General features: G+C 48.0%; 1 protein-coding gene across 2 annotated transcripts in view; it reads right to left on the minus strand.

Moving 5' to 3' along the window:
* Positions 1-19,747, minus strand: part of USH1G (USH1 protein network component sans) — a 141,157-nt gene extending 121,410 nt beyond the window's left edge. For both annotated transcript variants that reach the window (XM_075349662.1, XM_075349663.1), the window contains exon 1: positions 19,517-19,747. In XM_075349662.1, the coding sequence (XP_075205777.1) occupies positions 19,517-19,680 (164 nt within the window). In that variant the 5' untranslated portion in view covers positions 19,681-19,747. The remainder of the gene's footprint in view (positions 1-19,516) is intronic.
* Between the last annotated feature and the right edge of the window lie 3,613 nt (positions 19,748-23,360).

Here is a 23,360-nt window from a genome sequence, read left to right on the forward strand (position 1 = left end):
CATAGCTATGTCTGATCTCACTGCAGAGCAGGTATAAGTTGAGGACAACACACAATCCAGACATGCAGTGTGGGGCTGGGGCAGTACAGCAGAGGTGTTCATGCTATGAGAGGAGAGCTGACAGGTTTTGTAATGTGACACAGCTAAACTCAGCTGTGCTGCCCCTCCTCCCACAGGGACATTTTCTGAAAGGTATTAGTCAAATGTGCTCTCTAATCATGCAGGAGGTTAGACCAGGACATCAAGATGTCTGACATTATAGATCTCACACACTGAAAAACATGCTCTAAGCTATGGTGGGGTGTGCTCTTCTTTCCTTTAAGTAGTGCTGCCTGCTTATGACAATTGGACATGTTAAAAAAATATTCTTGTGCAGAGATAATCTTATAAATGTACTTCTGCTGTTTCTGTGCAAAGATGCTCCAGTTCATGGTCTGCACATACCACAGTTCCTGGCCGGGTTACAAATTAGAAGACTACACCAACAGGACAACATGGGACAGCAAATGACTCTTTTTGTGAAGTAAAACATTTCCCTGCCTGTTTTTAATTTTTTTTTACCTCAAAGAAGCAGCGGCAATCCCCTGCTGTAATGTCTGTATACTCTCTTTTGCATCCTCCCCTGCCCAGGAGTTGTGGTATGATCAGACCATGTCCCTGTATAGTCAGACACGGCCATTACACAGCACATAGCAGGGGCATGTATATAAGATCATCTCAGCACAGGAACATTTTTTTAACATATCTATTTTGCCCGATGATGCAGATGGCGCAAGAGGCGTCATCCATGTCAATCACCACAACAGGATGGCGATCAGCGTGGAGGGGATGGACAGGAGCCGCAACTAAGGACGCCCATAGGACTGGACCCAACGATTTACATGGAGTATATCAAATATGGCATGTGTGGGGTGACAGGGGGAGTCAAGGGATAACATGCACCTTTATGGAAGCAGCACAGGCGCTGCTTAAGATGCTAGTTATGGTTTCTATCTCAAACATCTGATGACAGGTTTCCTTTAAAATGAACTTTGTCCTTGGGACAACTTACTCCTTACCACAGAAGCCTGTTTTCACCTTTTTGACACAGCCAAATTTTACAATTCTGACTAGTGTCACTTTATGTAGTATTAACTCCTGAAAGCTTCAAGGCATCCCAGTGTTTCTGAGATTGTTTTTTTTCATGACACAATGAATTTCATGATAGTGTTAAATATAGGTCAAAATTATTTATGTTTATTTCTAAATATATATGAATTTGGTGAAAATGTGGAATATTTTGCAGATTTCAAAACTAAAATTTTTATGCTCTTAAACCAGATAGTTATGTCACACAAAATTCTGTATTTTTCGGTTTATAAGACGCATCGGATTATAAGACGCACCCCAAATTTAGAGGAAAAAAAGGTTTAAAAACTAAAGGGTTCATCCTACGATCCGGCGGTGCCTTCCCAGGGGCGGAGCGGACAGCAGCGGAGTGGAGTCACAGGAGGCAGGGGTGGTGGTGGAATAGGGCGCTGCTGCGGGGGCTGTACTGGAGCTGCAGGCAATGTGCTGGAGCTGTGCCATCCTGAAAATGTTGGTGGTGCAGACTTCAAATAATGGTGCCTGGAGTCGGCGCGTGTGCAGATAGAACTCTCGGCTCAAGATCTCATCTGCGCAAGTGTTGCGGACGGGGGCGGGGCCGCTGCAGGGGCTGCTCGGATCCGAGTTCGTTACTGCGGCTCGAGTGGTAGCAGGACCCGGGCTCATACAGCCGTCCGTCCTCACAACCGTAGGAAAGGGGGGTATTTACAGGGGATAGAGTTTTTGTCAGTGACGCCATTCGTGGGTTGAGGTGAGAGTTGTGGTAGCACCGCGGACGCCCGGGGCTGATGGAGCAGGGCAGCAGGATGGAATCCCCTCCACGGGTAGGGGAGGTGTAGTCCCGGGGCCCAGGGTGTACGGGGGCAATGGCTGCGGAGACTGACATGCAGGGTTGAACCGGGGGTGAATGGTGTACTCACAGTTCCAAAGAATTGCACACAAGGTCCAGTAGTAAACCAAATTGCCAGTGACTGGTTGCCTCCGGTGGGTGTATTCGGGTCCCACACCCGGGTGTAGCAAACAGGGGTCCCTTCCTCCTGCACTCAGTGTTTGTGTCTTCAATGGGACAACTCCGCTTGGAACGGAGAAGTCCACTCCCGTTTTTTTGTGGGTTGGGAGCTGTGGCCCGCGAAACCTGACGCTTGGGATCTCTGTGGGTTCTGGCGGACACCCTATCCCCCGCGTTGGGCTTCCGTTTCGCTCTCTGGGCTTACTGTGGAACAAGGCCTGAAACCTTGTCCCCGGGTGGTTAACTAACAAGAGGCTTGCAACCTTCCTCGTCCTAGGGTCCAGGCACCCCGACTGTGCACGGCCTCCGGACCGGATTCCCGCTGTCGACACCGGCGAGCTACAACCCTGCCCTGGTCCACTTAAAATCTCCCGCGACCAGATCTCCGTCGCCTATGGTCCTGCTTGCCGTCTGCTACCTAGTCCGATAGTCCAGGGGCACCTACCCCTGACTCCGCTGTCACTCCACACTCCTCTCACTTCAGCTGTCAGAACTTGACTGTTGTGCTCCCGCCCCTGACACGTCAGGAACCCTAGGTGGGCGATCCCATCCCCCTGGTCCCGCTCACTGGTGTGTCACTATTGTTATGGGGGGGTGACTAGGCTTTACTGGCTGGTGTTGTGCACCTAGGTGTAGGTTTTTGTCTTGGACTGCCAAGGAGGGTGGAGTATTGTACCAGAGTAATTTGTACAACCTCTGTGACTACCTGGTTTTGCCAGGGCGTCACACAAGCGCCCCATTGATCTTTCGGCAGTGGACTTAAGGAACATGGTGCCCGGAGGTGGTGCGTACGCAGATGAGATTTTGAGCCGAGAGCTCCATCTGTTCACACGCCGACTCCATTATTTTGAAGTCCACACCACCAACATTTTCAGGATGGTGCTAGCGACTCCAGCACAGCACAGCGCCCTCGGCCTGTAGCATCAGCACAGCGCAGCTCCAGCACATTGCCCGCAGCTCCAGCACAGCACCCGCAGCTCAAGCACAGTGAAGTGCACTCGGCCTGCAGCCCAAGCACATCACATCTCTAACACAACGCCTACGGCATTGCTTCTCTGACTCCTTTTCACCATCCCCAGTAAGCAACATTCGGATTATAAGATGCACCCCTCGTTTTCCTTCCAAATTTGGGGAGGAAAAGTGCGTCTTTTAATCCAAAAAATATGGTAGTTAGTAAATAACATTTCCCACATGTCTACTTTATATCAGCACCATTTGTGAAACATCATGTTTTTTTGTTAGAAGGGTTCAAACTTTATCAACAATTTCTCATTTTTCCAACAAAATTTACAAAGCCAATTTTTTGGGGAACAAATCACATTTTAAGTGACTTTGAGGGGTCTAGGCCTACATCACAGAAAGTAGCCAAAAGTGACACATTCTAAAAACTGCACCCCTCAAATTATTCAAACCACATCCAAGAAGTTTATTAACTTTTTAGGTGCTTCACAGACTGTTTTCATTATTTCCTTCCACTTAGCTTTAATTACTGTGAATCACAGTAATTAAAGCTAAGTGGAAGGAAATAATGAAAATTTTACTTTTTCCCACAAAATTGTCGCTTTACCCCCAAATTTTGCATTTCCACAAGGGTAACAGGAGAGAATGGGCTATAGAATTTGTTGTGCAATTTCTCCTGAGTGCACTGATACCCAATATGTGGTGAAAAACTAATGTTTGGGCGCATGGTAGAGCTCAGAAAGGTAGAGCGCCATTAGACTTTTGGAACGCAAAATCGTCTGGAATCAATAGTGGACGTCATAACAAGTGACTACATTTTGGGAACAAGACCCTTAAAGAATTTATCTAGATGCATGGTGAGCACCTTAAATCCCAAGGTGCTTCACAGAATTTTATGATGTTGAGCTGTGAACATAAAATGTTGTTTTAGCCTTAAATTTTAAATTTTCACAAAAGTAACAAGAAATCATACACTGTACAATTTCTTGAGCAATTTCTCCTGAATACACCAATACCTTAGACATACGACATGGCTTGGAAGAGAAAAAGCGCTATTTTGGCTGGAATAGATCGTGGACGTCATGTCCCATTTGAAAATCCTCTGACATGCCTTAAGAACAGAAAACCCCCACAAGTGACCCCATGTTGGCATTGGCCTCAAAACTGTTTTGGTGCGTTTTTTTGCCAAGAGATGCAGATTTGGTGTTTGAATTTATACACCACACAAAACCACGTCATAACGCATATGGTTTTTATTCGATTTTTTGCCACGAGATGTAGATGTGGTGCACGAATTTGGTGTATAAATTTCAGCACCATCTCTTGGAACAAAAACGGTTTTAATGCTGTTTCTGTGCAGTTTTCTGCCAGGAGATGCAAATTTAATGCTGAAATGTCTGCACCAGATTCCTGCACCTGCATTTAAATAATTAAAAAAGAAACAACGCATGGGGTCCCTCTTATTTTGATACACAGCCAAGATAAGTACACAGCTGGGGGCTGCAGCCTGTAGGGTTGGTTTAATCTGGGCTGAGTATCATAATATCGGGGGACCATACACTTTTTTTTTATTTATTAATTTTTATACCATGATAAAGACGCACACAGTGTCTGTGATTCCAAGCAGTCAAACACACTGTTACAAAGTGTGGGGGCTCGGTCTGGCTGCAACCAATCACTGATGATCGGACTGCCTGTGGGCAGGGGAAGCAGTGCATATGTATAAGTATAATGAGCGGCTCCGGTAGTAGTGTTATAGAGACTGGTAAGTATAGCGCACCTGCTCTAGTCATCCTAGTCCTTTCTACTACTATTTTAAAGTGCATGATTTGGATCCCATAGATTTATATGGGGATTGGCGTCCAGGCAGATATCCAGGATTAATTTGGGACCTGAACTAGATTTTTTTTTTAAATCCGCTTGTACCCGCCAATCCTGGATATCTGCCAGTTGGCCCATCAGTATGTGTGACAGCTGATATGGCTGCTTTCCTGTTATCGAATTTATAACATTACTGTCTCAATTAAAGGGAACCTGTCAGGCGATTCATGCTGCCCAAACTGTGGACAGCATTAATCAAAGCCTGGCTGCATGATTACAGCCAAGTATATTTGCAATCTGTAATGCTCTAGTGTTTGATGATCTGGCCAGGAATCATAGCTGCAGACCAGCCAGGCTGACAGGTCTCTCCCTTAGGCGTCTTTCACATGTCCGTTAAAAACCACGCACGTTTTTCACGGACGTGTCAGAGGTGCTTTTTCCCCTCCGTGGGCCGTGTTTATGGCCTACGTTTGTTCTCCGTGATAACACACGGAGGACGGAAATTTTTTGCTCACCTGTCCCTTGCGTTGCTGTCTGTTCGTAGTGCTGATCTTCGTTCTCCGGTCCTGCCGCCTCCCCGCTGCGGCTGCTTCCGGCCGCAGTGAAGTGAATATTCAATTAGCATAATGAGCAGCGGTCGGCAGCAAGTGACAGCAGCGGCCGAGACAGCAGCGCTGGAGAAGGTGAGTAACGTTTTGTTTTTTTTCTCGCAGACACATGCCTTTTCTCCGGCGCCTCTCACATGGAACACATCCGTGTGGTCTGTGTGGGTTATGTGTGACACATTTGCGTTCCGTGTGACACCCGTAATGCCGGAGATAAAACGGACATGTCGGAGTGTGGAGCACACGGGCACACGTAAGTACGGAACGGACACACGTTCCATGCAATAATACTTACATGTGCCCAAAACCATAGGAAAACATATGTCAACGTGTGTACGTGTCTCCGGTACGTGAGAAAACTGTCCTTACACGTACCGGAGGCACGAACGTGTAAAAGAGGCCTAAGGCGTATGTAGGGAGAGAACTTTCAATCACCTGGAGCAGTACTGGGAACTGCTGGACTAATCTCATTTATGCCCATGGTCCCCAGCTGGGTCTTCTGAGTATATTTTCAGACAGCTGGGTCTTTTGAGTATATCACCGTATATCACCTGGCTGCAAATGTACGGCAAGGCAAGGCAGAAATTAGGCAGCATGAATCGCCTGACAGTTTCCCTTTAATTACATTCTAATATATGTAAGTAAATGAAATTTAAAGGGGTATTCCCATCTTCAAGATCCTATCCCAATATGTATTAGGTGTATTAATAATAATAGAAAATTCCTCCTAAAAGAAATATAGTACAGTTCTCCTGATATAGCCATGTCTCTTATCTCATTTGCAGGGCATTGCAGCTTAGGTATCCATGGTTGTGTTCACTCATATAGTGACAGATAGTTGCTCGTGGTCATAACCATGGTTACCTAAGCTGCAATGCCCTGCACATAAGGTAAGAGACATAACTATATCAGGAGAACTATACTACGTTTCTAGTTGGAGGTATTTGCTAATATTATTATGCCCACTACATATTGGGATAGGATCTTGATGATGGGCATAAGCCTTTAATTATCAGTCTTCCATTTCTGCTCTGATATCCAGCTTACTTATACAAACTTTGTATACTTAAAATGCATTTAGACTTAAATCTAGGATTTTTGCCACCTTAATCATAGGGACAGAAGAGAGATGAAGTATTTCCTCTCACAATAATGCCCTTTTTCAATTGTCAGAAGGAATTAAAGGGAACCTGTCAGGTGCAATATGCACCAGAACCACGAGCAGTTCTGGGTACATATTGCTAATCCCTGCCTAACCGTCTCTGTATACACTAGCATAGATAAACAGATCTTTAGAAAAAGGATTTCTAAAGATCTTTTATCATATGCTAGTCGCAAGGGCATTACTTCTCTTGGCTAGTCTGCCCCCTTAGCATGTAATCATGCCCCTGTATGTGTGCTAACATGCTAATGCACAGAGGTATGGCCGCTCTAACCTCTGCTGCCACCTCCTTCGACGCTAGATTTCGGCTTAGTTCTCACAATCAGACGTCCCGGATTTCCAGTCATGCATACTATTAAGCCGGGTGTATGCGTCAAACTGGCTTCAAACTAGTGTAGTGCACATGACCAAAAGTCTGGGGACATTCTGATGTTGTGCACTGAGCCAAAAACTAGCGGTGGCAGCAGAGGTGAGCGCGACCGTACCTCTGACGCTGCACATTCATTAGCATGTTTGCATGCCCACAGGGGCGTAATAACTTGCTAAAGGGGCCGACTAGCCAGGGGAAGTAAAGCCCTTGGGACTAGTCCCCTCGCTCATTAGCATACGGTAAAAGATCTTTAGAATTTTTTTTTTAAAGATCTCTTTATCTATGCTAGTGTATACAGGGACGGTTAGGCAGGGATTAGAGATATACACTCATAACTGTTCGTGATTCTGCATGCATATTGCACCTGACAGGTTCCCTTTAAGTTTATAACGGACCTTCCTAAGATAACAACCTTACTTCACGGATTCTGGAGGTTTGGAAAATAAAAATCGTCTTTTTGAATCTTTGCCAGTAAGAGCTGGTAAGTATGGTAAGCAGATTGTTGTATATTGAGCCAATATGGCATTTTCCAATGAATAATCACTTTTTTGAGTTATGGTCCCAGAAAGTTGATTCCTAGACCAAAGGTGGTCATACACTTCTGACAGCTTTTGGCCAAACGGTGGTGCAGGTGACAGCTACTCCTATTGAACCCTTCACAAATATGCATGTTCGGTGACAGGTGACTGCTGCTGCCACTAAGTAGCTGCTGACTGGCACCTGATGATCCCTGCTGGCAGAGGAAGTATGGAGCAAAAGCTGAAATGGAAAGTAGCAGCGGGGGTTCCAGCAGTTGAGTGTGAAAAGACACTAAACCACCAGGTGTCGCTTAAGTACAACCAAACAAGATACACTAGCAGAAAGCCTAGGAGGAGCAGAACTCAGGGGAGAGTAATCAAAACAGGCCGAGGTCGATGCACAGAGAGGTAGCGTCAGGACAAAAGGGAGAACCGAAACAGAGTAAGAACAAGCCGAGGTCGGCAAACCAAGAGAGTCAGTCAGAGGGTAGGGAAGAGAACGGACAACAGAGATAGGAAAGAAAGGAGAAGGAGGGTAATACAGCAAGGGGTCTATGGAGGGAGTTGAGCAATACACCGGAACGGGAAGAGACAAGGAGGTGAGATGAGGGGGTCACAGGGAGGTCAGGGAAGGGAGTCAGGAGGGCTGGAGGAGGGGAACAGTAGTGGGACAGGATCAGGGAAGACACGAGCAGAGCACTAGCCGAGCACTAACCATAGCCGGAAATATCAATGACAGTGGGGCAGCAGGGTCGGCTCTGCTATAAAGTGGAGGAAGGTCCAAATCGAGGTTAGAAGAACCCCTCCCCCATGGCCAGGGAGAGGCTAAAAACCTGGAGGGGATCGCATGGGGTAAGCCAGCTCTGCAGGGGGCTGGCCAGCAGAGCAAAGCGAGAAACTGGCTCTGCAGGACGACGGGCCTGCAGAGCATAGTCATGACAGTGAGTTTGTGGTTTTGTCTTACTTTTCCATGCTCATGGCCCCTTTCTAAAATGTTTGATTGCAATGCACAATCTCTTTCTTTATAAGACGTTTCAAGCTTTGGAGACAATATTTTTTGTTGCCTACATGCAAAAGCCAAACCGGGGAAACTTTTAAACAAACCCAATTGCAAAAATGATTTTTATCCCCAAATAAATACATGTAAGAATAACATGTAGATTCATAAAATCCATTCTAGACAAATTAACTGTAAATGACCAAAATGTCGTAACACTTTAATCCAGTCACGTGGACCAACATGAGAGCCTGTTCCCAAGACTTTGGTTCCCATTTTTATAACAAAGAAAATAACATGACTAAACCACCTCGGATATCTAGGGTCTCGTCCCCCCCACTCTTTCACCATGAACTTATGCCAAATTAGATGAGAACATTCATTGTGGAAAGAGACAAAAAAGAGCTCATTAAGGATCACTAATATGGTGCCAGGAACATGAAGAATATTTAACTTTTACAGGAAGATAAAATGGGATTTGCTATTAAAATACTTTGATGTGGATCTAGATAGAAGGGACAAGTAGGAAGTACTGACAGAACTTCTGTTTCATTTAAGTGGGGCATGTTCCCCCGGGATATTTAAGGAGGCCCAAAGAGGGCACTTAGACAACCTCTAGAGTCAGGTCACATTTCACATGCCAAAATGGTAATAGCAATTGCTAAACAGGAATGAGCTGATTTATCCTAATGCATATTGGCATCAAAGGTGACACCTAGTAATTAAACAACCCTCCAGTCCAGGATGTTTTCTTTTTGCTTCTCTTTTTCGCTGATTTGCTGTCACAAGTGTGTCGCGCCCGCAGGATACATCTTGTATTGGAGTGCATTTCTTTTATTTTGATGCTGAAGGGGTTAATGACTTTTTCCCTGCACAGCTGCAGTATTTTGTCATCATGTCCTTCTGCTATATATACCCACTCCTGGCTTTACTCCATGCCGATGATAGATATTATCTCTGTACTGACCAACATGAAGGAGCTCATCTCTGCATAGCTGTGGTGTTGTTTCAGTTGCAGCTGCAAAGTTTCCTCCTGAAGAAATCAAGGTCTGCTTTTTGTTGTGTCTTTCCAAATCCATTTGTCTTACCTTCCTTGTGTTGTTTTATTGTAGTAGTGGGACTAGTGTCCCACTGGCCAACACCCTAGTCAGGGTAAGTTCAGGGTCAGCGTGGGCTTAGGCAAGAGACGGTGCACGGGGGGGGGAAGGACCCATCTAGAGACAATAGACAGTGAGGAAATCAGCCTCAGGCAAGTGTAAGAAGGTGACCTCTCTCCCAATCGACATGGCTTTCCATTACATCTTCCCTGGTTTTCCCCTCTGTGTTGCGGTGGTGTTCCCTCACCCCGGCGTAAAATTTACTATTTTAGGGTCTCATTTTTTTCTTAACATACAGTATACCGGCCAAGCACAAACTACCCCCTTCACAGTGGTCATGCTGCCATCCGCTTGTTCTCGTAATGGTATAGACAGAGGATCATCTCAGCCTTTTGATACAGATTGTTCATCGGCTAGCCTGTGAGGCTTGGGCACCATTCAAAAGGACCATTTACACTCTGTGACATCGCTAATGATATATTGTCAGGGTCACGGTGTTTGTGACGCACATCCGACGTCGTTAGCGACATCTCAGCGTGTGACACCTAGGAGCGACCTTAAACGATCACAAAAGAGTTAAAAATCGTTGGTCTGTAACACGTCGTTCATTTACCAAAAATCTGATCAGTAGCGAGGTTGTTCGTCATTCCTGCGGCATCACACATCGCTATATGTGACACCGCAGGAACGAGGAACCTCAACTTACCTGCCGTCCACCGGCAATGAGGAAGGAAGAAGGTGGGCGGCATGTTCCGGCCGCCCATCTCCTCCCCTCCTCTGCTATTGGGCGACTGCTTAGTGACGTCGCTATGACGCCGAACGCACCTCCCCCTTGAAGGAGGGATTGTTCGGCGGTCACAGCGACGTCGCTGACAAGGTATGTGCGTGTGACACTGCCATAGCTATAATGTTCGCTACGGCAGCAATCACCAAATGTCTTACGAACGACGGGGGCGGGTGCTATCGCTGGTGATGTCGCAGCGTGTAAAGCACCCTTAACAGTATCTGACAATGTTACAACAGAGGTGTGAATAGCTGTTGTTGTTTTACATGGGGAAAACATAGAAATTGAGAATGTGGTATCCAAGTTGTGAACAACCCCTTCAAAAGAAAGTAAAAGGGACCCTTACAAAGCAGATTGAAGTAAAAATTAGAGAAAATGAGAGTGCCTGATATAATTGCTCCTTGTATCCAATCAGTTATCAAATTGGTTGGTGGATTGGATCGTCATTTTAGGACTCTAATGGATGAAGCAAAGACAAATGATATAAAATAAGGAATAATATGATTACAGAATAGAAAAGTGGAGATGAGGTGTCTGGCAATGGCCTATTCCGCTCTTCACGTTGAGAAGTAATGCACACTTGGACAAGCCTCATAGCTTGTAAGCTTGCTAGCAGGGTCCTCACTTCTTTTAGTATCTGTTGACTTTTGTTACTCTGTAATGTCTGATACTGTCTGTACATGTCTCCTCTGAATTGTAATATGCTGCGGAATACGTTCGTGCTATAGAAATAAAAATTATTACTATAATGGGGGAGTCAGGAAGAACAGTTGACCTCCAAATGAGTATTGAAGGCCATATTGAAGGTGTTTGGGCACCTTACCACCTTTCCAATCTATCTTGGACTCTGTTGCATCTACCATCTATGTCTTTCCTCTAATGCCACCTCTCCAGCATCTCCAGTGGCTGTCCATCATACAAAGAATCCAACTGAAAATGTTGACTTTACCCTACAAAATCTATTCTAATCTTTCTAATCCTACCCCATCCTATTTTTATTCTCTAAATCACAGATATCAGCCGCAACCTCTTCCATAGCACTCTCATCCTCACAGTCTCGCAAACATGACTTCTTTCATGTCTGCCCTCTCTGTCGGAAATCCCTTTAAATCCATCTAACATTCATAAACCCTTCACTCAAGACAACCAGTATCTGATAAGTTGTGACCCCGGCCAAATGCTAGAAACGGGCACAATGGATACACTACATCAATTTTACTCAACCAATATACTCGGCTGGCCATATAACCTTCCAAGTAAATTGAGGAGTGCTGACAGATACAAAGTGTCAGAGCCTTTTCTAGTGCCATGGACACTAGCGAATTATAGGTTTCATAGCGATAAACTAGATTTATGGGTAGAACTAGTTGGTCTGCTGAACCCTGCTGTGCTCCATGTTGGGATCTGCAAGTAGCCTGGTGTGCTTCCATGTGATCATCTACTTAGGCCTATATATGACCCACCAGGACACACTCCTGTGCCTTAGTACTAAGCACCACCTACTCCGTACCTGTCTGCCTGCGGCCCCCAGTGCTTCAAGTACCTGCTTTCCAGTGTCCTGTCTGCCTGCGGCCTTCAGTGCTTGCTCGCTTCTTGCTTTTTCTGTGCCTTGCTGCATCAATGCCTAGGATCCTTGTGCCCAACCAAAAGGATCCAACTCACAAGGATCCGCTCCAGCGTTTTTTTTTTATTGCACCTCTGGAGGGGTGCCTTAAATGTAAGTCCCCTGTCCATGTCTGATACTCACCTTCTGGCGGCTTCACCTACTATTGCCGTCGCTCTGTCGGGCTCCAGTGGTTGGTGACCTGCACGCAGCTCCAGTGTTTCATGGAGGGCACAGGAGGTCCCATCTCAATACAAGTCTATAGGCCCCGTCACACTAAGCAACATCGCTAGCAACATCGCTGCTAACGAACAACTTTTGTGACGTTGCTAGCGATGTTGCTGTGTGTGACATCCAGCAACAACCTGGCCTCTGCTGTGAGGTCGTTGGTTGTTGCTGAATGTCCTGGGCCATTTTTTAGTTGTTGCTGTCCCGCTGTGAAGCACAGATCGCTGTGTGTGACTGCGAGACAGCAACAACTAAATGTGCAGGCAGCAGGAGCCGGCTTCTGTGGAGGCTGGTAACCAATGTAAACATCGGGTAACCAAGAAGCCCTGTCCTTGGTTACCCGATATTTACCTTTGATACCAGCCTCCGCCGCTCTCACTGTCAGTGCCGGCTCCTGCTCTGTGCACATGTATCTGCAGCACACATCGGGTTAATTAACCCGATGTGTGCTGTAACTAGGAGAGCAGGGAGCCAGCGCTAAGCATTGTGCGCTGCTCCCTGCTCTGTGCACATGTAGCTGCAGTACACATCGGGTTAATTAACCCGATGTGTGCTGTAACTAGGAGAGCAAGGAGCCAGCGCTAAGCAGTGTGCGCTGCTCCCTGCTCTGTGCACATTTAGCTGCAGCACACATCGGGTAATTAACCCGATGTGTGCTGTAACTAGGAGAGCAAGGAGCCAGCGCTAAGCATTGTGCGCTGCTCCCTGCTCTGTGCACATTTAGCTGCAGCACACATCGGGTAATTAACCCGATGTGTGCTGTAACTAGGAGAGCAAGGAGCCAGCGCTCAGTGTGCGCTGCTCCCTGCTCTCTGCACGTGTAGCTCCGTGCGGTGGTAACCAAGGTAAATATCGGGTTGGTTACCCGATATTTACCTTAGTTACCAAGCGCAGCATCTTCCACGCGGCGCTGGGGGCTGGTCACTGGTTGCTGGTGAGCTCACCAGCAACTCGTGTAGCCACGCTCCAGCGATCCCTGCCAGGTCAGGTTGCTGGTGGGATCGCTGGAGCGTCGCAGTGTGACATCTCACCAGCAACCTCCTAGCAACTTACCAGCGATCCCTATCGTTGTTGGGATCGCTGGTAAGTTGCTTAGTGTGACTGGACCTTAAGAGAGCCTCGTTCTGGAGTGGTACCTTATCAAATACAGTATAAGGCTGAGTTCACGTCTTGTAATCATCTGTTACTATAGATCTTACAGAGATCTTTCTGCAAACACAACTTTGTGCCCGTTGTTAATTAACTGATGTCTGTCGGATTTGCTTTTTTAACATTGGAATCTATGGAGAACGGATCCATTAATGGATTGCTATTTAGCCATCTGTTTTCTTGCATTTGTAAAGGATCCGTTTTTTTTCTTACAGGATCTGTTACAAATAGACGATAAATAGAAATCAGTTAATGGATCCGTTTTCCATAGACTCCAATGATAAAGAAAAAAACTTATCCGGCAGAAATCATATTGCCAACGGATCTCTACAGGACATGTGAACTCAGCCTTAGGCCTCTGCCACACTCACGTGAATTTCACGCACGTGCCGAGAGACACGTATTTTCCCTGCGTGTTGTGTGCAGGTAAGTACGTGTCTCTGGTACGTGCGTGACACGTGTGTTCTACGTGTGCTATCCGCAATAGCACACGTAGAATCAGTAATTATTATACTCACCTGGTCCTTCCTGATGTCCGCGCTGCTGTCCGTGGTGCTGATCCTCGGTCTCCAGCCCTCCCGTCTCCCCGCTGCTGCTGCTGCCAGGCAGTGAAGTGAATATTCAATGAGAATAATGAGCGGCGGTCGGCAGCAAGAGGCAGCAGCGGCAGAGACAGGAGGGCTGGAGAAGGTGAGTTAATGTTTTTTTTTTTTTACACTGACATGTGTGTTTTCTCCGGCGCGTGTCACACGGGACCGCATCCACACTACACCCGTGTGGTACGGGTGCGGGCCGTGTAACACCCGTGCTGCCGGCGAAAAACCGGACATGTCAGCGCTTTGAAAATCGCACACACGTACAAACGCACACGGACACACGTTCCGTGTGGTTTTACGTGTGTGTGCCTGCTACAATAGGGTAGCATTGGTTAAAGTGTCTCCGTGCCGCCGGTACGTGTAAAAAATGACAAACACGTGCCGGCAGCACGGATGTGTGGCGCAGGCCTTAAATGTATGGGCATAGCCTACTGGCATCTTTCAGAAGAGATGGTATGAATTTTCCCGAAGGATTACGGTGTCTGGCAGCAAGGTGTTCCCCACTCCTCGCCAAGTTATGAAGTGTAGCCTCATCACAAGACACACTTTATACAGATTCTATATTATCAGAGGTTTACAAACAGTCCATACACATAGCAGTATAGGTAATAGCGTCATCACATGCATGATCAGTGTGGGACATGCTCTCTAACACGTGGCCTGTGCTGCCCTGCTCTATTACACACCACCCAACATTATAATGTGGGTCAACAGGCCCTACCACCCCATTCTCATACAAACACACAATGATTTATCCAATATGTCTCATTCTCAGTTTAGTTCATGTAAAAGGAAGAGACTCAAATATTCTGCTACAAAAGGAAAATATTTATCTGCCATTGATTTACCATACAAATTATATGTCACAGCAGCGACACAGATATAGGGGGCGCAGAGATCGTAGTGACCCATGGGCACTTGTGTCTGAGGGAGACCAAAAACCCATGCCACACATGAGAGTGGAGTATTATAAAGGGGAATAGAAAAACTATAAAGGGCAATGCCATCCTATAGGAAAACTATAAAGGCCAATGCCACCTATAGGAAAACTATACAGGGAAATGCCATCCTATAGGAAAACTATAAAGGCCAATGCCACCTATAGGAAAACTATACAGGGCAATGCCATCCTATAGGAAAACTATAAAGGGCAATGCCATCCTATAGAAAACTATAAAGGGGCAATGCCATCCTATAGGAAAACTATAAAGGCCAATGCCACCTATAGGAAAACTATACAGGGAAATGCCATCCTATAGGAAAACTATAAAGGCCAATGCCACCTATAGGAAAACTATACAGGGCAATGCCATCCTATAGGAAAACTATAAAGGGCAATGCCATCCTATAGAAAACTATAAAGGGGCAATGCCATCCTATGGGAAAACTATAAAGGGGCAATGCCATCCTATAGGAAAACTGGAAAGGGCAATGTCATCCTATAGGAAAACTATAAAGGGCAATGTCATCCTATAGGAAAACTATAAAGGGCAATGCCATCCTATAGAAAACTATAAAGGGGCAATGCCATCCTATAGGAAAACTGTAAAGGGCAATGTCATCCTATAGGGAAACTATAAAGGGGCAATGCCATCCTATAGAAAACTATAAAGGGGCAATGCCATCCTATAGGAAAATTATAAAGGGGCAATGCCATCCTATAGGAACACTGTAAAGGGCAATGTCATCCTATAGGAAAACTATAAAGGACAATGTCATCCTATAGGAAAATTATAAAGGGGCAATGCCATCCTATAGGAACACTGTAAAGGGCAATGTCATCCTATAGGAAAACTATAAAGGACAATGCCATCCTATAGGAAAACTATAAAGGGCAATGCCATCCTATAGGAAAACTATAAAAGGGCAATGCCATCCTATATGAAAACTATAAAAGGGCAATGCCATCCTATAGGAAAACTATAAAGGGGCAATGCCATCCTATAGGAAAACTGTAAAGGGCAATGCCATCCTATAGGGAAACTATAAAGGGGCAATGCCATCCTATAGAAAAACTATAAAGGGGCAATGCCATCCTATAGGAAAACTATAAAGGGCAATGCCATCCTATAGGAAAACTATAAAGGGCAATGCCATCCTATAGAAAAACTATAAAGGGGCAATGCCATCCTATAGGAAAACTATAAAGGGCAATGCCATCCTATAGAAAAACTATAAAGGGAAATGCAATCCTATAGAAAAACTATAAAGGGATAATGCCATCCTATAAGAAAACTTTAAAGGGCAATGCCATCCTATATGAAAACTATAAAGGGGCAATGCCATCCTATAGGAAAACTATAAAGGGCAATGCCATCCTATAGAAAAACTATAAAGGGCAATGTCATCCTATAGAAAAACTATAAAGGGGCAATGTCATCCTATAAGAAAACTATAAAGGGCAATGCCATCCTATAGAAAAACTATAAAGGGGCAATGCCATCCTATAAGAAAACTATAAAGGGCAATGTCATCCTATAGGAAAACTATAAAGGGCAATGTCATCCTATAGAAAAACTATAAAGGGGCAATGCCATCCTATAGGAAAACTATAAAGGGCAATGCCATCCTATAGGAAAACTATAAAGGGCAATGCCATCCTATAGGAAAACTATAAAGGGCAATGTCATTATGTAGGAAAACTATAAAGGGCAATGCTATCTTATAGAAAACTATAAAGGGCAATGGCATCCTATAGAAAAACTATAAAGGGGCAATGCCATCCTATAGGAAAACTATAAAGGGCAATGTCATCCTATAGGAAAACTATAAAGGACAATGTCATCCTATAGAAAAACTATAAAGGGGCAATGCCATCCTATAGGAAAACTATAAAGGGGCAATGCCATCCTATAGGAAAACTATAAAGGGCAATGCCATCCTATAGGAAAACTATAAAGGGCAATGTCATTATGTAGGAAAACTATAAAGGGCAATGCTATCTTATAGAAAACTATAAAGGGCAATGGCATCCTATAGAAAAACTATAAAGGGGCAATGCCATCCTATAGGAAAACTATAAAAGGCAATGCCATCCTATAGAAAAACTATAAAGGGCAATGCCATCCTATAGAAAAACTATAAAGGGCAATGCCATCCTATAGGAAAACTATAAAGGGGCAATGCCATCCTATAGGAAAACTATAAAGGGCAATGCCATCCTATAGGAAAACTATAGAGGGCAATGTCATCCTATAGGAAAACTATAAAAGGCAATGTCATCCTGTAGGAAAACTGTAAAGGGATAATGCCATCCTATAGGAAAACTGTAAAGGGCAATGCCATCCTATAGGAAAACTATAAAGGGCAATGCCATTCTATAGGAAAACTTTAAAGGGCAATGCCATCCTATAGGAAAACTGTAAAGGGCAATGTCATTATGTAGGAAAACTATAAAGGGCAATGGCATCCTATAGAAAAACTATAAAGGGGCAATGCCATCCTATGGGAAAAACTATAAAGGGCAATGCCATCCTATAGGAAAACTATGAAGGGCAGTGCCATCCTATAGAAATCTATGAAGGGCAATGCCATCCTATAGAAAAACTATAAAGGGGCAATGCCATCCTATAGGAAAACTATAAAGGGCAATGCCATCCTATAGGAAAACTATAAAGGGGCAATGTCATCCTATAGAAAAACTATAAAGGGGCAATGACATCCTATAGGAAAACTATAAAGGGGCAATGCCATTCTATAGGAAAACTATAAAGGGCAATGTCATCCTATAGGAAAACTATAAAGGGTCAATGCCATCCTATAGGAAAACTATAAAGGGGCAATGCCATCCTATAGGAAAACTATAAAGGGGCAATGCCATCCTATAGGAAAACTATAAAGGGGCAATGTCATCCTATAGAAAAACTATAAAGGGGCAATGTCATCCTATAAGAAAACTATAATGGGCAATGCCATCCTATAGGAAAACTATAAAGGGCAATGCCATCCTATAGGAAAACTATAAAGGGGCAATGCCATCCTATAGGAAAACTATAAAGGGGCAATGCCATCCTATAGAAAAACTATAAAGGGGCAATGCCATCCTATAGGAAAACTATAAAGGGGCAATGCCATCCTATAGGAAAACTATAAAGGGGCAATGCCATCCTATAGGAAAACTATAAAGGGGCAATGCCATCCTATAGGAAAACTATAAAGGGGCAATGCTATCCTATAGAAAAACTATAAAGGGGCAATGCCATCCTATAGAAAAACTATAAAGGGGCAATGCCATCCTATAGGAAAACTATAAAGGGGCAATGCCATCCTATAGGAAAACTATAAAGGGGCAATGCCATCCTATAGGAAAACTGTAACCAGCACTGTATTTCTGAAGGGGAAATCATTACCTACAGTGACATGTAGGGGTGCAGATGTTGCGGGGGGCACAAAGCTCCTGGCACACATAGACCACACATCTATAGAATGGCAGAGACGGCAGCACCATACTACTGCACATAAGGGGCCCATTACACAGTCAGGATCCAAATCCTCATCACAGCTGCTAATATCCTACCATGCAGGTGATTGCCCCATTCACAAGCTGCAGAATCCTCAGCCTCCATATAAATCCCGATTTGTGGCCGAAATCTCAGCATCATCCTCAGATTTCCGCCATGAATTTGCCATAGGTTAATCTATGACGGTGAGTAATGGCGGAATAATCCGGCTGCACATTATACTGATAGACACATACATATAGATTTACACTGATAGGGACTGACAGGCGCCATCATACACATGCGGCGCTGTTCACATCTACGTTCTCAGCTTTGATATAGTGTCTACCGTTACAACCGGCATAAAGCAATTAGACACCAGATTTCCCTATATAAACTGCGTATGTTATTACATATATCCCTTAAGCCTTATGAGGCTGGTGTACTTACTTAGAAAAAAAATTGCAGCTCTGCTCTCCCTCATTGACCAACATTGGTCCGAGTACAATCCCTTTCTCTTAGATCGCCCTTGTCCGTTTTATACGCCAGTATGAGCGAGGCCTAAAAAGCGTAAGATGAGGCCGGTATTTTACTGCAGATAGGAACAGATATTAGTGAGGCCACTATGATACAGATATATACAAAATACACCGCAGTGGTACTTTCAATGAGATCTAGCTGAATTAATGAAAAGCTCATATTAATTTGACTATTTTCACAGTAAGTACACCAGCCTCATAAGGAACAGTACATCTGGTGACAGTACCCTAATGGCATATCCATGCTGGACCTACAATGGCGGAAAAAGTGATAAGTAAATAAAAAAAATAAAATTGTCCTATTAATTTGTATGGGAAAATGCTCAGAAGCCACTGAAAAAAACAAACAAAAAAAAAAAAATGTCTGGACCATGTCCTATGACTATGTCATTAGTGTCTGCGCCTTTCTGACCTGTGGCAGTGCCCTGCTCTCTCCATCTGCACCAGGACCACAGAAAGAAAGCCCCGGGTCATTATCAGCAGGTGTAATCTCCAGGGCACCACAACTCCCAGTAGATGGAAGGACACACAGCACATGGCGGAAGTCTCTCACCCGCGGCTGACGATGACCCGCAGCGCCCCCAGGTGTCCGTGATAAGCCGCCCACAGCGTGGGGGTCATCCCGTCCTCATCCGGCGAGTTCAGGTCTCTCCGGGTCGCCTCCTTCAGCACGTCCAGGAAGCCGTCCCGGGCGGCGCGGTGATAGAGCCCGTCCATCCTGCATGTCCCGGGCGCTGCCCTCCAGCACACAGCCCGATGTCACCGCGCAGCCCCCGGCCTGGATCCCGCCCCGCCCCACTGTCACCTGTCACCGCCCCGCCCCACTGTCACCTGTCACCGCCCCGCCCCACTGTCACCTGTCACCGCCGCGCCCCACTGTCACCGCGAGGACCGTCTCTGGTGTCACCGCCTGTACACACGGGATGTACGACCCCTCCCTGCCCCTGCTTCAGGGATGCAGACCTCACTGCCTCCGGGATGTGCACTTTCTTCCCCCAGGATAAGCCTGTCACTACCCCCGGAATGCGCCCTCCCTGCCCCAGAATCAACCTATCACTACCCCCGGAATGCGCCCTCCCTGTCCCAGAATCAACCTGTCACTACCCCCGGAATGCCCCCTCCCTGCCCCAGAATCAACCTGTCACTACCCCCGGAATGCTCCCTCCCTGCCCCAGAATCAACCTGTCACTACCCCCGGAATGCGCCCTCCCTGCCCCAGAATCAACCTGTCACTACCCCCGGAATGCTCCCTCCCTGCCCCAGAATCAACCTGTCACTACCCCCGGAATGCGCCCTCCCTGCCCCAGAATCAACCTGTCACTACCCCCGGAATGCGCCCTCCCTGCCCCAGAATCAACCTGTCACTACCCCCGGAATGCTCCCTCCCTGCCCCAGAATCAACCTGTCACTACCCCCGGAATGCGCCCTCCCTGCCCCAGAATCAACCTGTCACTACCCCCGGAATGCGCCCTCCCTGCCCCAGAATCAACCTGTCACTACCCCCGGAATGCGCCCTCCCTGCCCCAGAATCAACCTGTCACTGCCCCCGGAATGCGCCCTCCCTGCCCCAGAATCAACCTGTCACTACCCCCGGAATGCTCCCTCCCTGCCCCAGAATCAACCTGTCACTACCCCCGGAATGCTCCCTCCCTGCCCCAGAATCAACCTGTCACTACCCCCGGAATGCGCCCTCCCTGCCCCAGAATCAACCTGTCACTACCCCCGGAATGCGCCCTCCCTGCCCCAGAATCAACCTGTCACTACCCCCGGAATGCTCCCTCCCTGCCCCAGAATCAACCTGTCACTACCCCCGGAATGCGCCCTCCCTGCCCCAGAATCAACCTGTCACTACCCCCGGAATGCGCCCTCCCTGCCCCAGAATCAACCTGTCACTACCCCCGGAATGCGCCCTCCCTGCCCCAGAATCAACCTGTCACTGCCCCCGGAATGCGCCCTCCCTGCCCCAGAATCAACCTGTCACTACCCCCGGAATGCGCCCTCCCTGCCCCAGAATCAACCTGTCACTGCCCCCGGAATGCGCCCTCCCTGCCCCAGAATCAACCTGTCACTACCCCCGGAATGCGCCCTCCCTGCCCCAGAATCAACCTGTCACTACCCCCGGAATGCGCCCTCCCTGCCCCAGAATCAACCTGTCACTACCCCCGGAATGCGCCCTCCCTGCCCCAGAATCAACCTGTCACTGCCCCCGGAATGCGCCCTCCCTGCCCCAGAATCAACCTGTCACTACCCCCGGAATGCGCCCTCCCTGCCCCAGAATCAACCTGTCACTGCCCCCGGAATGCGCCCTCCCTGCCCCAGAATCAACCTGTCACTACCCCCGGAATGCGCCCTCCCTGCCCCAGAATCAACCTGTCACTACCCCCGGAATGCGCCCTCCCTGCCCCAGAATCAACCTGTCACTACCCCCGGAATGCGCCCTCCCTGCCCCAGAATCAACCTATCACTGCCCCCGGAATGCGCCCTCCCTGCCCCAGAATCAACCTGTCACTACCCCCGGAATGCCCCCTCCCTGCCCCAGAATCAACCTGTCACTGCCCCCGGAATGCGCCCTCCCTGCCCCAGAATCAACCTGTCACTACCCCCGGAATGCGCCCTCCCTGCCCCAGAATCAACCTGTCACTGCCCCCGGAATGCGCCCTCCCTGCCCCAGAATCAACCTGTCACTGCCCCCGGAATGCGCCCTCCCTGCCCCAGAATCAACCTGTCACTACCCCCGGAATGCGCCCTCCCTGCCCCAGAATCAACCTATCACTACCCCCGGAATGCGCCCTCCCTGCCCCAGAATCAACCTGCCACTACCCCCGGAATGCCCCCTCCCTGCCCCAGAATCAACCTGTCACTACCCCCGGAATGCGCCCTCCCTGCCCCAGAATCAACCTGTCACTACCCCCGGAATGCGCCCTCCCTGCCCCAGAATCAACCTGTCACTACCCCCGGAATGCGCCCTCCCTGCCCCAGAATCAACCTGTCACTACCCCCGGAATGCGCCCTCCCTGCCCCAGAATCAACCTGTCACTGCCCCCGGAATGCGCCCTCCCTGCCCCAGAATCAACCTGTCACTACCCCCGGAATGCCCCCTCCCTGCCCCAGAATCAACCTGTCACTGCCCCCGGAATGCGCCCTCCCTGCCCCAGAATCAACCTGTCACTACCCCCGGAATGCGCCCTCCCTGCCCCAGAATCAACCTGTCACTGCCCCCGGAATGCGCCCTCCCTGCCCCAGAATCAACCTGTCACTGCCCCCGGAATGCGCCCTCCCTGCCCCAGAATCAACCTGTCACTACCCCCGGAATGCGCCCTCCCTGCCCCAGAATCAACCTGTCACTACCCCCGGAATGCGCCCTCCCTGCCCCAGAATCAACCTGCCACTACCCCCGGAATGCCCCCTCCCTGCCCCAGAATCAACCTGTCACTACCCCCGGAATGCGCCCTCCCTGCCCCAGAATCAACCTGTCACTACCCCCGGAATGCGCCCTCCCTGCCCCAGAATCAACCTGTCACTACCCCCGGAATGCGCCCTCCCTGCCCCAGAATCAACCTGTCACTACCCCCGGAATGCGCCCTCCCTGCCCCAGAATCAACCTGTCACTGCCCCCGGAATGCGCCCTCCCTGCCCCAGAATCAACCTGTCACTACCCCCGGAATGCCCCCTCCCTGCCCCAGAATCAACCTGTCACTGCCCCCGGAATGCGCCCTCCCTGCCCCAGAATCAACCTGTCACTGCCCCCGGAATGCGCCCTCCCTGCCCCAGAATCAACCTGTCACTGCCCCCGGAATGCGCCCTCCCTGCCCCAGAATCAACCTGCCACTACCCCCGGAATGCGCCCTCCCTGCCCCAGAATCAACCTGTCACTACCCCCGGAATGCGCCCTCCCTGCCCCAGAATCAACCTGTCACTACCCCCGGAATGCGCCCTCCCTGCCCCAGAATCAACCTGTCACTACCCCCGGAATGCGCCCTCCCTGCCCCAGAATCAACCTGCCACTACCCCCGGAATGCCCCCTCCCTGCCCCAGAATCAACCTGTCACTACCTCCGGAATGCGCCCTCCCTGCCCCAGAATCAACCTGTCACTACCCCCGGAATGCGCCCTCCCTGCCCCAGAATCAACCTGTCACTACCTCCGGAATGCGCCCTCCCTGCCCCAGAATCAACCTGTCACTACCTCCGGAATGCGCCCTCCCTGCCCCAGAATCAACCTGTCACTACCCCCGGAATGCCCCCTCCCTGCCCCAGAATCAACCTGTCACTACCTCCGGAATGCGCCCTCCCTGCCCCAGAATCAACCTGTCACTACCTCCGGAATGCGCCCTCCCTGCCCCAGAATCAACCTGTCACTGCCCCCGGAATGCGCCCTCCCTGCCCCAGAATCAACCTG

Source organism: Anomaloglossus baeobatrachus, chromosome 5, assembly GCF_048569485.1.
Source record: "Anomaloglossus baeobatrachus isolate aAnoBae1 chromosome 5, aAnoBae1.hap1, whole genome shotgun sequence".
Classification (NCBI taxonomy): Eukaryota; Metazoa; Chordata; class Amphibia; order Anura; family Aromobatidae; genus Anomaloglossus; species Anomaloglossus baeobatrachus.